General features: G+C 39.0%; 1 protein-coding gene across 1 annotated transcript in view; it reads right to left on the minus strand.

The window, feature by feature from the left end:
- Nucleotides 1-352: 352 nt before the first annotated feature.
- LOC135257866 (potassium channel subfamily K member 10-like) overlaps nucleotides 353-16,242 on the minus strand; it is a 53,668-nt gene continuing 37,778 nt past the window's right edge. The window contains exons 4-7 of the mRNA XM_064341067.1: nucleotides 13,217-13,377; nucleotides 12,519-12,711; nucleotides 11,638-11,780; nucleotides 353-3,057 (exon numbers count right to left, since the gene is read on the minus strand). Coding sequence (XP_064197137.1) covers nucleotides 2,452-3,057; nucleotides 11,638-11,780; nucleotides 12,519-12,711; nucleotides 13,217-13,377 — 1,103 coding nt within the window. The 3' untranslated portion in view covers nucleotides 353-2,451. The remainder of the gene's footprint in view (nucleotides 3,058-11,637; nucleotides 11,781-12,518; nucleotides 12,712-13,216; nucleotides 13,378-16,242) is intronic.

The raw sequence follows: 16,242 nt of genomic DNA on the forward strand, positions 1-16,242 counted from the left end.
GAAATGTTCAGCGCTGCAAGCTCCACCCAAAAGGTTCCTGTACTTTCGGAAAGTACTACCCCCCGAGCAGGAACGTTTTGGGGGGTAAAACAAAGCCCCCAGAACTAAATTTAGACCCTAGTTCCTGCGGTGGAAACGCACCGAGTTCCTCAAAAGGTTCCTAGTTCCGGGGTATAGTTCCTGCGGTGGAAACGCGGCTATAGACTTTGTTCATTGACCTTGACAGCTGTTAAGTACACGCTGTGTCCTGTAGGTAGGTAGGTAGTGTCCTGTAGGTAGTTCACATCCTATTAGGGGTCATAAAGCCCTGATTTGCATGGGAATCAATCACAGATGACAGCAATGACCATCCTTGTATCATAGTGATATTTATTTCCCAAAAGGCACTCACTACATTAAATGTAAGAGCAGCACAATTAATACTGTGAACAACAGACTGAGCAGGTGCAGTTCAGCCCTGCTCACAATGTGGAGACAAAATAAAAAACACAGCATAAGATTCACCTTTAGAAGCATGTAGGGGTACAATCAATACCTTTATCATGAGAATATATCTGCACAATTGCATGCTTTTCATTCCATGTCTTTTTAGTTATAGTTTACAGTCTTTTATTTATTTTTATTGTTTTCATAACAAACATGTATTAATCATGTGCTGCATTCACACTAGGCAATTACTGTACCCATCCTAACTGCCCAGTCCAACCAGAGGTCCCACTTTAAATAATATACTAAACAGAGCACACATCAAAACAACCTTGACCAACGAGAAGCTCCTACTCAATTCACATGAATCAGAGGAGCTTCCAAACAGCCTTAACCAATTGAAGGTCCCCATTCTGACAGAAGCTACTAAAGTATGACCACAAATGGAACCAGGAAGTTTCTATCAAAATTTTAGCAATTGCAAAAATTGCTAAAATTAGCAGAATGATTAAATGGAGTATAACTTTATGTGGAAACCTGCAATCAATAACTACAGGTAGCCAAAATCAAAGAGCTTGCTTGAATTCACTCCAAACTTTGGTCAACAGGATTATCTGTAATCACACAATATCCTCACTGATTGGCTATTGGGTTTACATTAATCCAGCCATTGATGACCTCATTACTATTAAGCTGCACATCAATCTGCAGGCTGAAACATGCAACAAAAATGAAATGAGAGGAAACATCTGTCTTTTACCAAGTTTTGGTTGGTAGAAAAAACCCTTTGTTCTGATTTCCAAAAATCAGTAAACAAAAAACAAACATTTAGTGTCTTCTTCCTCCTTCCTTCTTAAATGAGGGTACTGAGGAACAATAGCTTTTTTCATTAAAAATGAAATCTGTCTCTCTCTCTCTCTATTTTTAACTAAACTAAGTTTTATGAACTGTCTGAACCCCACCACCAAAACCTTTAAAATATTTTTTTTGTTTGAGTGTTGAAGTCTTCTTATAATAAATTTTTCCTTCCTTTTTTACCTTCGTTCTATGGCGATAGGCTCACATCTTGAAGTTTTTACTCACACTAACCACCGCCGTGTGAATGCAGCAAAAGACTATATTCAAACAACAGGAGGGCAACCACCCTGAGATTTCAGTGTTATGATTATGAACTCTACATTTATACAGAATACACTGCACTTTATGGGATGACAGATTTTCTTGTAGACCATGCACAAAATGAAGTAGCTGTTCTGTTTTGTTTCAATTGAAGTTCAGAGAGTTTCATACATTTCCTTTAATCTTAGAGTAGGTGTATGCATGTCATCAAAAGCCTACTGAATGTCTTAAATGTCTCTCATTTCAAAATTTGAATCACTTAGTCTTCTGATCTTCTGATTTTCAGCACTTTTTCACCTGCAGCAGCACCACAGCTGGCCAGAGATTTTTTGTTCCCATGTTGTGAAAGATCCAAAGAAATTCAGAATTCATTCAGGAATCAAGATTTCACTGATATAACACTGTGACCGATGATCAGTGATTTGCAATACCTTGCCTGTGATATGTGATCTTTACCATGATCTGCAATCTACAAATTGATCGGATTTAGTAGATTTTTAATCTCCAATCTGTAATCATCTATATGATCTACAAAGCATGAACTATGATCTCCCTTCTGCCATCTTTCAATCAACAATCTGTGATCTACATACTGATTGTACATCTAATTTTTCAGGAGCATCCAAATTACTGGGGCTATCCAATCTCAATTATAAAATAGAAATTATTTCCATACTGTTATTCTGTAATTAAATAATCCATCAGATACTGTTGAAATGATAAAGATAATTTCACCTTTTTTCCTCTCAGATTTTGGAAAATAAAACTCATTAGGGCACAGTGAATGTCATTATGCAAACAGCAGCAAAGGCACTGTCTCAGCTTTCAGAGTCTAGGACAGTGAAAGATAAGGCACGTTTTGGTGACGTTGAAAATCCCATTTCCCTGATTCCCATCACATCCACCCTAAGGACTCATCTGCGTCTGCTGCCCTTTCTCCTCAACCATCTTTTGATTGGCCCTTTCTTTGGTCTGAATCGAAAAAAAACCGTTCTGGGGCTTGGAGCTCTCGGCGTACTGGGGCAAATCGGTGAGGCTAGTGTTGAATTCTTTCTCCCCGTGGTCCTCCTCATCCTTCTTCTCCTCGTCAGTGGTGGGACTGCACCCGAAGGCAATGTTCTTCTTCAGGTCCTTGTTCTTGTTGCGCTTGGCCAGTCGGCCAACAGAGCCAAAGCGGTTGAAAATGTTGTCCTCAGATGAAGCCTGCTCAGCCTTATCATACTGCTCCACTCTCAGCCGCAGGTTGTTGAGCTTGGAGTCGATGCTCTCCTGGGAGGAGGCGGTGTAGCGATCAGCGTCCAGGCTGTTGAAGGCAGCCCTCTTCTCCGGTGAGAGAATGTCTAGGGACTGAGCTCGCTGGTCCAGTCCCAGCTGCCTACGCTCCATGCTCCGGATGGCGGCGGCCCGCTGGAGCTTATCATGAACCTCCACACTCAACCGCCGCCGTGTCTCACGGAACTCCGCTCGCACGTTAGCCTTCCACTCTGCTGCATGAGCCTTGATCTCGCCCACCTGGTGGACAGGAAACAAGCACATCACAGTTTATTACTCACATACTGAATTCACTATTATCAGATGTGTTGTAACACAAGTTCAAGGAATGTCCCGAATTTTAAATTTGCATTTAATTATTTCAATTTAATTTGTACATATAATTATATTGATTTAAATTTACTAAGAATATAATGTGGAGTTAAGTTGATCTTTAAATTTAAATGGTTTAAAATGAGTGAAAGTGACTGATTACATGTTGAGTCAACTAAGTTACAATTCATATTCATGTCAGTTAATTGCAAAAAATATTCTGGTTGTACAAAATAACATTACGGTGTTAACTTGATATTTAAAATGAGTCTAAACTGTTTAAGTTTAGTGAAACGGATTACTTCTGGATTCAACTTATGGTTCTTATTTCTCTCAATAAGTTGCATTATTTGTCATGGTTCTGTCTTTTTGTTTCTATTTTTCCTTTTTGGGCCACCAGTTGGCGGCACTTCTCAGTTTTTGTATTTCTGTTCATTCCCTCATTGGTTTCCTGTGTTAATTGTATTATTGTTTTCCATTATTGTCTCGTTATTTAATCATCGTCCCCACCTGCCTCCCGTTATCCCTTCCCTCTCGTTTGATTATGTATTGAGTTCACCTGTGTCTTGTTTATTTAAGTTCTTTGTCCTCTTGCCTCGGGTGCTGGTTCCTTGTGTTTGTTTCAGACTTGTATGTATCTGCTTGCTTGTGTTTGTGTGTTTCTGACTGTGTTTCCGCCTGTGTATTTCTACCTGTTTGTTCCTGCCTGGTTTCTGTCCTGCCTGTGTTCTGCTCTTTGTGTGTTTTGAATTTTGAGTTTTCTGTTGTGTTTTTTGAAAGTACCCTGCGTGGCCTTTTGGTTTTCCTGTTTTTTTTGGTCCCTGTTGTGTAAGTAAAGTCTTTGTTAATTTTCCCTTTTTGAGTTTGTGTTTTTTTACTCTGTGTTTGAGTCCTACCTACGCGATCCATGACATTATTAGCAGGCTGATTAGTGTTGGGAAGTTAAATTCTTTAAAATGAATTACAGTAGTGTGGCTTAACCTTCATTCTATGGCTATCATCTTGAAGCTTTTACTTGCAGTAAACAACGCCTTGTGAATTCAGCAAAAGAGTATATTCAAAAAACAGGATAATCGCCCTGAGATTTCAGTGATTATGAACTCCACATTTCAGAATACTCTGCACTTTATGCAATGACAGATTTTCTTGTAGACCATTTTCTCAGACTTCACTGTGCATGCTATAGGAAGCCTTGGCTTGGTTTTGTAAAAATAAATAAATAAAAATGCTCACTTCACAGAACATACTATTTATTTTCTCTACCTGCCCTGTGCAAGGAACTAACTCCCTGCTCATAGCAAGATTTCTGAATTACTTAAACCATTCATCCCCGCAAGGGCATTTAGATTTGAGTAAATGTCTTTTAGCTGTTCCCTGTTTCAGATGTGCTACAAAGGGTAATCATGCATTTTACGTCCTAGCCCCTCCCTGAAACAACCTCCTGTAAACCATTTGATCTGCGGAGTTTGCTTTGGATTTCAAAAAGCTTTTGAAATCTCACCTGTTTACAATAGCTTTCTTATTTGTTGTCTTCTGCTTTTTATCTGGTCTTAAATATTATTTAATTTTATTTGTTCATTGTTATGTTTTCTCTTTGAATAACTTGTTTGGGTTAGTGCTACATAAATATTTATTATTCTTATTTTTATTAGTAGTAGTAGTATCAGTAGTAGTATTGTGACATAATATGGAACCTAAACAACATACACAATTTTCTCTTCAGTGGCCAGTTATGGTGTATTGTGGCTAGCTAGTTTGGCTAGCCAACATACAATATGAAAGGTGACAAGGTCCCGGCTGTGCACAGGTGAAACATCTGTGGGACTCTGCCACTGGAGTGTGTTTTCAAAAAAGTCAGGACAAAATTTTCAAAGAAATAATCATACTTTTAAGAGATTTGAGTCAAAATTGTCAAGCAAAACATGATTGACAGTGAAGAAATAGGTATTGCAAAGAAAATTGCTAAATTGATTTCAAGAGTGAAACTTTTAAAGGAGTACCATGGTGATTTTCACACACTCGGTTTTATGTGCTATTTGCACAAGAGGCATTGAAGAAAAACAATGAGTAAAGTAAATATGTCCGTTCTGTATTTTTGGAGAAATATGCGTTTTAAATTTATCCTATTTTCAACCGGTTGAGAAAGTTGTCAACTTGGTGCCTCACGAACACAGTAACCACTCCCCTTTCCATGCCCCGTAAACCCATGGATAACTCGAGAACCATAGTTTGCGCTGCTGGCTTACAGGCAAAACAATGCAAATATTTGACTAACGTTAGGTTCACTTAAATTAGAGAGACTTTTAAGGACTATTAGATTATTTCTGGTTATATTCATTTAGCTAGCTAGCTAACGTTAGCTAGCTAGGTAGTTTGCTTTCATAAGGCAATGTTATCGATAACGTTAGCTAGCTAGTTTGCTTTTGATTGCAAGTATGCCTAATGCTTACAAATTTATATAGTCAAACATCTTGTCACTGTGTTGCTATTGCTAACGTAGGATTAGCATCAGTGGAGCATAGGGGAGATGTGAACTAGTGAGGGCAGTGCATGGACCAATAGGGACAAGGAGGGGGAGTTAAACTGATTTGGCAAACTGAATCAATCCAGGAGATGAAATTTAGATCCAGTACATACCATTGGCAGTTCGGTACGTACTGAGTTTAAAAAGGAATCCATCAAAAAGCTTGTTTGGAACAACATTAAGGCTGATATAGAAGCATATGTCTAGCTTGATCTGTCTTTGTATAACTAGAATTCAGTGAGACATAGGCTGCATTGTAGACATCTGGAGTAGCAATAAAGCTCTATAGTTAATCTCAAACTAACCCACCAGTGCCATGGGCCACCCTTTCACCAGACCAAGTCACATTCATGGAGAGCTCCAAAATTTTTGTTATAAAGGTATGTTTTTTCCTTAAAATAAGAAGCAGACAATCTATCTTTTGGATTTGCAATCACTAAAGCCGGTCAACCACCACGCGTAGCGTAAGCGGCACGGCGAAGCAGCACGGCACAGCGCGTAGTGTGTCTACACAGGTTCGGTTTGTGTCGCGCAAAGGCTTGGTTCAAGCTCTATATTCCTAGTAGCTCTCGCAGTCTGCAGTGGGATTACATAGTGTATTTTATGCTTGTTCACGACTGTTGATTATGGGTAAGTGAATACTTGGTGAGAGACCTTTTTCAGTTTGTTAATTTGGGGTCCAAGCAGCGAAGCTGTTAGGATTATTATTATTTTATTTTTTTTAATTTAATTATTTTTTCTCCACTAAAAGTGTCTGAGGCTCAGCAACCATAGGTCCTAGAGCAACCAAATTTGGTAGGTGAGTTCCTATAGCCCCCACTACTCAGGCACTACAAATCACCTATGTCGGCCAGATGGTGGCGCTATAACAAAGGGTCATGCCTAGAACGCCATAACTCCCACACCATAAGTCAGATCAACACAAAACTTCATCGACCTATGCATCTGAACGTGCTCTACAACTTTGCTATTGGGACCACCTATGTCCGCCATATTGTTTGCCCGCCATTTTGACTTTTTAGTTGCGACGTGGAAGCTTTCTCTGCTAAAAGGGTCTGAGGCTCAGCAACCATACGTCGTAGACCAACCAAATTTGGTAGGTGGGTTCCTATGGCCCCCCACTACTCAGGCACTACAAATCACCCATGTCAGCCAGATGGTGGCGCTATAACAAAGGGCCATGTTTAAAAGGTTGTAACTCCCACACCATAAGTCAGATCAAAACAAAACTTCATCGACCGATGCATCTGAATGTGCTATTGGGAGTGGAGGGTCTGAACTTCATAATGGACAATATTATGTATCTGGGCATTCATAAAAATATTCTTTCACCACTCAAAAATCGTATTCCGTCATAGCAACAATATACACCCGACAATAGCCCTAAGATATGCCAATACGGCAGTGAAAAGGCTGCTCACTGAGTAACGAAATAAACGAGACAACGTTTTAAAAAATGATACTATGTCATTCTACAGTCAATATCTGGGACTAAATATTGAATAAATATACAACCTTACCATTGGTTTTATGCGTAGAGATGTCCCTTTTAAGACTGAGTGGTCATATTGTCTTGGACAATCCGTTTGTGAAATATATGCACATCTGTGATGCCTGGATACCTTCAAAAATAGCTGTGCGTAATACCACACCTGTTGTTTACGGCGTTGTCGCCCTTTTTAGTACAGCCTGGCTTGATTGACAATTCATTTGTTCAGTAGGTGAGAGTATAAGCTTTCTAACGATGTATAACATGTCTGATTTTGCTTTTGGAATAGCGTTTTATCGATCACCATAACCGAAAATTTTCTTATCGCATTCAATTACGTATTCACTCTGGGGTAGCAGTAAAAGACGCTGCACCTAACGAAACGTTGTCAACGATTTTTCATAATTTCTTGGAAAATACTATGATTATCGAGGACTTCTGGGCATAGCTAAGCCATATGTTTACTGATAGACCTATCTGACATCGCTTTCTGGAGCAAAACAGAAGCGGATAGGACTGTATCATTGCTTTACTGTCTCTGTCTCTATCTACTGAACACATACAATTTCATCATTGCTATGTAAGTATTACTGCTCAAAATATTTTGGTTTGTTGCTTTGCTACCGTAATATATCATAATATAACAAACTTTCTTGTGTCTACAGCTGCAATTATTGAATATAAACAAAAGACAGTAGTATTTTACGACTTATGCTGTAGTCAAAAGACTTATGCTGTAGTCTGCCAATGTCAAAATAAATAATACGTAACTCTGCGGGCAGCACGCAGGTAGCAGGGATGGCAAGTTGATATTTCGTTTTTTGTTTAGTTTTTGTTTAATTTTATTCAATGTCGTATTTATTATTTGAAATATGTATTATTATTCTATCTGTCACTGAGGCACTCTGAAATGTGCATTCTCTGGAAATTCTCATTCTCTGAGCAATGAATTGGAATATGTGTCTGGCGTAGTGTTGCACAGTATACCGAAACTTCAGCACCCTTTTGGTACTTAAAAAAAAACGGTTCGGTATTAGAATTTATATTTATATAGACGTTAGGTACTTTTAGGTCAAATGTAAAAACCAGGGAAATATGTCTCCCGCATTACTCATTGAGAGGAAGAAAGGTGTAATTTGTCAGAATCTTTGCTAGATGGCAGTAGCAACTAAGGTAGCCAAGTCAGGTGACGTGCGCTTGTGCATTGAACCTCGTTGATGCAGCGCAAGCTTCGACTCTACACTTCAGTAGCAATAGGTGTTCTAATTTGGAAATATTTTATTATAGGAAGATGTTGTATTGTTATTAAAATATGCTGTTTTTAGATCTATTTAAAAATGAAAGACCTGTTTAAAGATTATTTAGTTTACAATTGTTTAATTTTTGAAATATTTTTTATATATTTTTCTATAGTTTAGTGTTGTAACACTATAGGCCTATGCTTATTAATATGTTGAACAGGCTTCAAATTAAAGGTTGTTTCTGATCTATTAAAGTAATTTCAGTATCGTTAGGTACCGAGTATCGAATCAGTATCGTTTAAGTTTCAAGTATCGATTCAGTATCGAGTATCATGATACTAAACCTGGTATCGATATCAAAGTCAAAATTTTGGTATCGTGACAACATTAGTCTGACTCCATTTTTTAGTAGCGGCGCGGAAGCACTGCAGCTCTACATACATACCTGGCTATCTAAGTGTTACAACATGCCATCTAAGTGTTACGACATTGTAAAGTCCTTTACGGCAAGCAGCTAGGACACATCCATGGCGACGCAACTAAGTAATCTGACAGCGTCTCTTAACACAAAATTGGCCGTAAGTCATCAATATTTTATACAATCATCATGATATTCAGTAGATATGTTGGGTGAAGGTATATGATCATGAGGACAAAACCACTTTAAAATCTCTCCATAGGGGGCGCAGTAGTGCCAATGCTTGGACCCCTCCCAATGCCGCTTGCGCCTTTAATTTGGTAATATTTTCTTAACTCATGTAGGCTAAATAGCCTGACAAAGTTTGTGCTGAAGCTACCGAAACCTGATGAAACTGGATAGGGAAAAAGATTGCTTACTTCAAATCAAATCAAAAATATGTAAACGCTTTAAAGAATTACTGTAAGCTTAAATCGCAATGTAGCCTGCATAATAATTAATCTCAAACTGTATTAATTAATTTGTTTGGTTAACAAGCATGCCAACTTTATGAAGAATATGTAACGATCATAATAATAATAATAATAATAATAATTATAATAATAAATAATCCGTAATCATCCATTGGGAATTCCCATGTTGTCTTGTTATTCACGTCAAAATATTTAAATGATCAGATTTAGTAAAATCAGCTAAACTCAGTTTAAACTTGAAGGGATATGAACACCACAACGCCATGAATACCAAAAGCTTTGAAGTACAAGTGCAATAAAGGCTTGCTTACAACTTCATTTATAAAACAGGTGCATTTTCATCAGCAAGACCACTAAATAATCTGATCTTTTAAAGCTCTGTGGATTATCTTATTTTTATTAACAAGCCCTTTTTTGAAAGCACGGTGAAGACATCAGAGAAGTCAAATACGCTGAGCAATGCTTGGTTAAAAACTACCTTCCAACACTTCGAGCTAACAAACTGCTGCTCAGAGCATTCACTTCTACATCATTCAATAAGCTACGTCTTTCTGTGGTGTATTTTCGAATTTACCCTGCCCCCTCCGCAAAATAAGATTTTTTCCCAGGTTCCAGTTTTAATTTTTTTCTGCCAGGACAATACAAGAACGAAAAGACTTGTATTTTTTAGCTGCTTATAAAATATCTGGTGTTTATCTGTTTTTTTCTTGTTCTCCACTACTGCAAGAGGGAACTAGCGACACACCCCCAGTAATATAAGGGTGAAATATAAATCAGAGCATGTATATCTACCTTTTTAGAGCATATTTCTGTGTATAAACAGGTCATCATGCCGCGTGGCAAGCTGAAAAATAGAACAGAAGCGAAAAACTACGCTTAAGTTCGCACCCGGTTCGCAGCTGGTGTAGAAGACGTCGCCCGCTGCCGTTGTAATAACAGTACTTCAACTACGGACGTAGTACGCCCGTCGTGCGCTCACGGCCGCTACGCGTGCGGTGGGTGAACGGCTTAAGACACAACACTAAAACAACAGGGCCTTTTTATGTTTTTATGAGGACTAGGAAAAGTGGACTGGAGCATGATGACTGGCGGGGATCAATGGTAAGCCTCTCCACCCCACCTCCTTAGAGTACATATAGGGTATGTCACTGTTTTCTGCTGGACTGTCCATTTAAAAATGATTTTAAAGAACAAATACGCTGTTTACCCCTAACCCACTTCACATTAGCTTAGCAACTATCAAGCTGGCATGTATTGGTAGCCAAAAATGTAATTATTTGGCAATTGACTGTATTCAAATTTAATGATTTATAAAACAGACCAATTGCATCAATAGGTTCCAATCTATAATACATTATCTGAGCATGTTGTAGGGTCTATCACCATAATGCACAGGTTCAATCATCAGGGCTGTCAATCATGCTCTCTTGTGGACCAGGCCTGAACTGTTTATTATTCAAATTATTGGTCACCAATCAAATTCTAATAGATAAAATTATAGAATAGTAAGATTAATTGACAAAGGTAACCTACATCCTACTGAGAGAACTTTTTATTTCATTTTTATTTTGCATTACATTACAGGCATTTAGCAGACGCTCTTATCCAGAGCGACTTACATAGCATTTTTTTACATAGCATTTTACAATTGTATCCATTTATACAGCTGGATATATACTGAAGCAATTTCGGTTAAGTACCTTGCTCAAGGGTACAACGGCAGTGTCCTACCCGGGAATCAAACCTGCGACCTTTCGGTTACAAGCCCAGTTCCTTACCCACTGTGCTACACTCCGTCCTGAGTTATTTAACTCATTCTATAAGTAAAAAATATAATTTCCACATGTTGCCTAATTTGTTTTGCATAACCTTTTCAATGGTCAAAGGCTGTCAATCTGCATGTGTAAGCAGCTTGAGAAGTTCGCCAAACTTGAAATTTTAAGTTGTGCCACAATAACTCTCTAGTCAACTTAAAAAAATAAGTCCAGCTGACTAAAATGGAATAAAAACTCTTTTTTTTATGTTGTGGCACTAGTTGTCAAAACTTTCAATCATGTGAGTCAACTTGAAACTTGAAATTTCAATTAACTCAATTTAAAGAAATGGAATAAAATATTTTTTCAGGGCAGGTTTCTGGAGGCCCTAAACAGGAATATTGTTGCAGCCCCAAAGTGCTCCAACATAAATCACACCACTGAATTGTGTGGCCCAGGGATGGTTGTGGCCCAAATCAACTACATAGAGCTGGTTCTGTTATAAAGTCAGCATTCCCACAGTAGTGAGGTGTGAAATTGTGCATGCTTAGAGCAGTGTAGCTTTAAACTGAGCACTGAGGTATGAGAGCTGCAGGAATGGAGTCCTACCTCCTCTTTTGTTTTCTTGGAGAGAACTCTGAGCCAGTCCCCAATCATGCTTAGCACCGCAGCAAAATACGCCAAGCCCACCAGGATCCAGAACCACACCAGCGGCTTGTACCACTTCTTATATTTCTTTTCTCGATCTCCTCCTATGACACACACTTGTTAATCACAGTCCTACAAACAGTGAGTAGTAATCATTGTGCATCTAAAAGACACTTAGGGCTTCTCTTGAAAAAATTGTGTTCTCTTGGAGTTCTCATTAATTAAGTGGGCCTCAGTAAAGCTTGAAAAATGCATTTGTGCATTGTGTATGTGTATTGATATTTACACTGAAAAAAATGCATTGGATAAATGTACATTTTACAATTTCAGTCAGGATAACTCACATATTTCGAGTAAATATATCGAGGAATATGCAAAGTAATTATTGTTTGTTTGACGCAGTATGGGGCATGCACTAACCTATCAAACAGGGATCATGATGCATACCCCCTACTAAATGGAAAAAAATACCAAAAACCCCCCAGTACCTACAAGCAGATCCAGACAGGTGGAGGGTGAGCGCAATTCTGTAAGCTGTAGCATGCATAGTTTGCAAAGACAGTTGGCCAGACACTCCATAGTGATGTGTGCATGTGATTAGTTGAGTATGAGGCTGACCAATTGTCAGCTGCAGCGAGTTTCCTGACTGAACTTGCACTGTGCATTTCATGCACGTCACTCATTTTTTACACCTATATTTTTTCTCAATTTAACATTTTTTTCAGCGTATCACATTTTAAATATATCACTTGATGACTGTAACAACAGCTCCATTTTGGCAAGAATATCAGCTGTCTGATGAGAATCGCTGAATCCCAAATGGCACAAAACTACATTGTCACCTGCCACATAGTCACCAATGCCAACAGTTGTCAGGGTGATGACCACAAAGTAAATGGCATCAAGCGTAGTCCAGCCCTCTATGTACTTGAAGATTACAGCTGGGATGGTGACAAAGACTATGCATCCTGCCAGAATGAAAAGGATGGTGGAGATCACTCTGATCTTAGTCTGGCTGATCTGCCGGTGTTTATTCTGAGGGAAAGAGGAAGTGAGAAAGTTAAAGAATGCACAAGACAGAGAAAGAGAAGAAAAGATAGTCAGGGAGAAAAAAGAAAGAAGGACACATAGATAATGTGAGGAGAGTGAGGACCGAATTAGGAAAGCAAGGAAAGGAAATAAAGAATATCTAAACAAAAAAAATTTTTGTAGAAAGTCTCACATGATGTTCAGAGTTCCAAAACAGTGCTCTTCCATAAATAGAATGGAAAGACCCTGGTTTATTCTCCATGGCAAAGAAATGTAATTGTTATGTGTAGTAGACCTGCTGCTCTTGTCACAGACCTGGTCCCCTGGGCACTGGTATTACTGCTGGACAAAACCAGCATGAAAAGGTTTTGTTCTCACAGAAAACAGTCAGTTCTCAGTGAAACAATTACTGCTTCAATTTTGCATGCCAACTGTTATAATTACTTGAGTCTGACCTGTATTTGAGGGTGCTGGCAATGAACATACTAAGGACGTCCTCATTGCGACTCACCGTAAACACTTTCTCCACACGGGCAATGCTTTTCACAAATATCGTTCCCAGCTGGTCACCAACCCCCGCCAGGAGGAATCCAAAGAGAGGGATCCCAAATATGGCATACAAGATGCAGAAAATCTTCCCTCCCTCTGTGCTGGGGGCAATGTTCCCATATCCTGGAAGAGAAACATCAGCAGGGAAACATCAACATTATGTCCACATTCAAGGTGCTTTTCCTCTATAAGTAAAGGAGGAAATGACCTCCCAACATGGCAGTGCTTGACTGCATTTAATTTACTGGAAAACAGGTATGCAGGTGACAGATATGTAGGACTCACATTCACGTTCTACACTTTTTCTCTTGACCGCTACATTTTTTTCTGTCACATTTTCAACATACAAAAATGCCAAGTTACACATACTCTGTCCTTAATTAAAATCAAGGACTGCCATTAAAAGTATTGATGTCAAAATTACGCCAAGCTACAATAAATAATATCTTATAATATATAATTAAACAAGCTGTATTCCATAGCACTGCTTAGCAGTGTTTCCTAAATAGTTTCAAGTAACTTGGCCCTGTGTTTTTTAAAATCTTGCCATCTGAAACAAATTTGGTCATTCAAACTAAGTCGCACCAAAGTGTTAAATAACAAAAACTGCCTCATGCAAGACATTTGAATGAATGTATAAAACTGTTGGTGAAGTGTTTTTAATGGGCTATTGTACATGACAAACCTACTAATTGTTTATATGTTGGTGGAGGATATATAGGGCTAGCTAACATTAAATTAGAAATGTGACGTTAAAAATTAGTTTACAAGTACAGATACAGCTGTAAATGTGAGCATTATGAAAACCGACATACTTGCCATGAAGAAGTCATTGTCTTGTGCCAGTTCCTATACGCCCGGTAATGTTATCTACCAGAATGAACCGAAGTGCAAAGCAGATCTTGGTGTTTAATTTCGGAACCGTCTATACCAATGGTATACACTCGGTCTGTCGTATCATTAGCAAGGTAGCTAACATTAAACTTGCCAGATGCCAAAAGTAGAACTGTCTAAAGTGTGGGTGTATTTTAGTTGGATTTCAAAAGTATAAATAGTTTCCCATACAGATTATACAGACAGATATCTATATATATATATACACAGAGCAAAAGCAGTAGTTTGAATGTTTTATTTGTAGTTACCCAGAGAGCCAGTGCAATGAGTTAGAGATTTGCTTGAGTCTGAGGGGGGAATTGAACTGAACCTGTCACTTGTACCAAAGTCCCTACCCAGTGAGGTACAAGTGAAGTAGATGCCGGGGTTGCAACCTTTTATTCTTTTAGATGTGTGAACTTGTATATATTGTGACAGGATCGGGGGATGGAGGCCTCAAGTTGCCCCACAGCGTTGTTATGTCCCCAGCCTCTGCTTGCCTGGGTAGTGCAGGTGGAGGTAATACCTAATTGCTTAACTGCTTGATTGCCTCCACCTGCCTGTGGCCCAATATAAGCCCTGCAGTATGAGGCTGGGGAGATTCTTCTTTCAGGTTTCTTTTGTGTGCGGCTTGTGGTTTGATTTGTGGTTTTGGGTTTGTAGTTTTTGTGAAGACCGTTTTGTTTGAACTTTGTGGGTTTTCCGTTGTTTTAGTTTGTTATTTATTCTAATAAATGTCTGGGTTTGTGTTTTTAAATCAGTTTTTGGATAGATTTTTTGGTACTTTGGACTCTGTTGTTGCGGCCCTGCGAGCCGGCTGTAACAGTGTGCAATAAGACAGGAGATGGAATGCAGATTGGGAGTACAACAGATTTTTATTATAGTCTGTATACGAAGAGTTGGGCCTCAGCCCAACCAACGTGATAATGGGGGAAAAAAACCCAGACAAAAGAACAAAATCTAGCTCCAGTTGGAGCCTAACTACACTTCTCAGGTTCCCCTCTCTCTCACTGGCCAGCTAAGCCAGTTCCCAGTCTTACAAACAACCAAATCAAAGTCCACAATCCAAGTCAGAAAAACAGGCCAAGTTTGTTATCCAATCGGGTTCTCTTCCAAGCAAAGTTCCATACACAATTCAGTTAGTCCACCAAAAAAAAGGTCTTGCACAAAGTTACTTTTCACTCACCATAATGACTTCTCTAGACAGTAGCTACGCTTTTCCCTTACTGGTCCTTCCCTGCCACTGCTGTGTTTGGAAGGCTTAAATAGGGCTGTGATTGCCTAGGTGTCTTCAGGTGAGTGTACTCAGGCTGGCTGGAAAAGGCAGCATGGCTCCAGGCATCCAGGGAATGGAGCCAGCATGAAGGCACATAGCGCCCATCCAGCACTACTCCTCTGGTTCTGCTACAATATTTCCATTTTGCATGTGTATCCATTGTTTTTATTAGCTGTTGTACCTAAATGTGAAATGAGGAGACATTCTTTATGGGCCATGTGTAATGATGTAATCGGCAGGAGAAAGAACTAGAACGCAAAATCCCCTAAATTTGGGGCTTTATTGTGTGGACGTGTGAAGTTGTTTGTGAATTCTGTCTGTTGAAATAGGGTCAGAAGGTACAAAAATTTGTTTTTAGAGTCTGTGGTCATTGCGGTTATTTCTGTGGAGAACAAGTGCCAAACTCTCCATGCTGTAGAGGTATGCGGCATGCCTGCCATATCGATACTGTATTTTCTAGTATTTTGTATTTATTCATGTATTTTTATTCTATTTCTATTTTGCCGTATTGAAAGTGCAAGTAGTAACTTTATCTGCTTTTCATTTCCATCACGATCGGGTAACCGCAAAGAGTAATGTACACTACACTAAGGATGGTGCCGAATACAAGTACCACATTCGGTATGTTACATTACATTACATTACAGGCATTTAGCAGACGCTCTTATCCAGAGCGACTTACACAACTTTTACTTAGCACTTTACATTGTATCCATTTATACAGCTGGATATATACTGAAGCAATGCAGGTTAAGTACCTTGCTCAAGGGTACAACGGCAGTGTCCTTACCCGGGATTCGAACCTACGACCTTTCGGTTACAAGCGCAGTTCCTTACCC

Source organism: Anguilla rostrata, chromosome 6 (assembly GCF_018555375.3).
Source record: "Anguilla rostrata isolate EN2019 chromosome 6, ASM1855537v3, whole genome shotgun sequence".
NCBI lineage: Eukaryota > Metazoa > Chordata > Actinopteri > Anguilliformes > Anguillidae > Anguilla > Anguilla rostrata.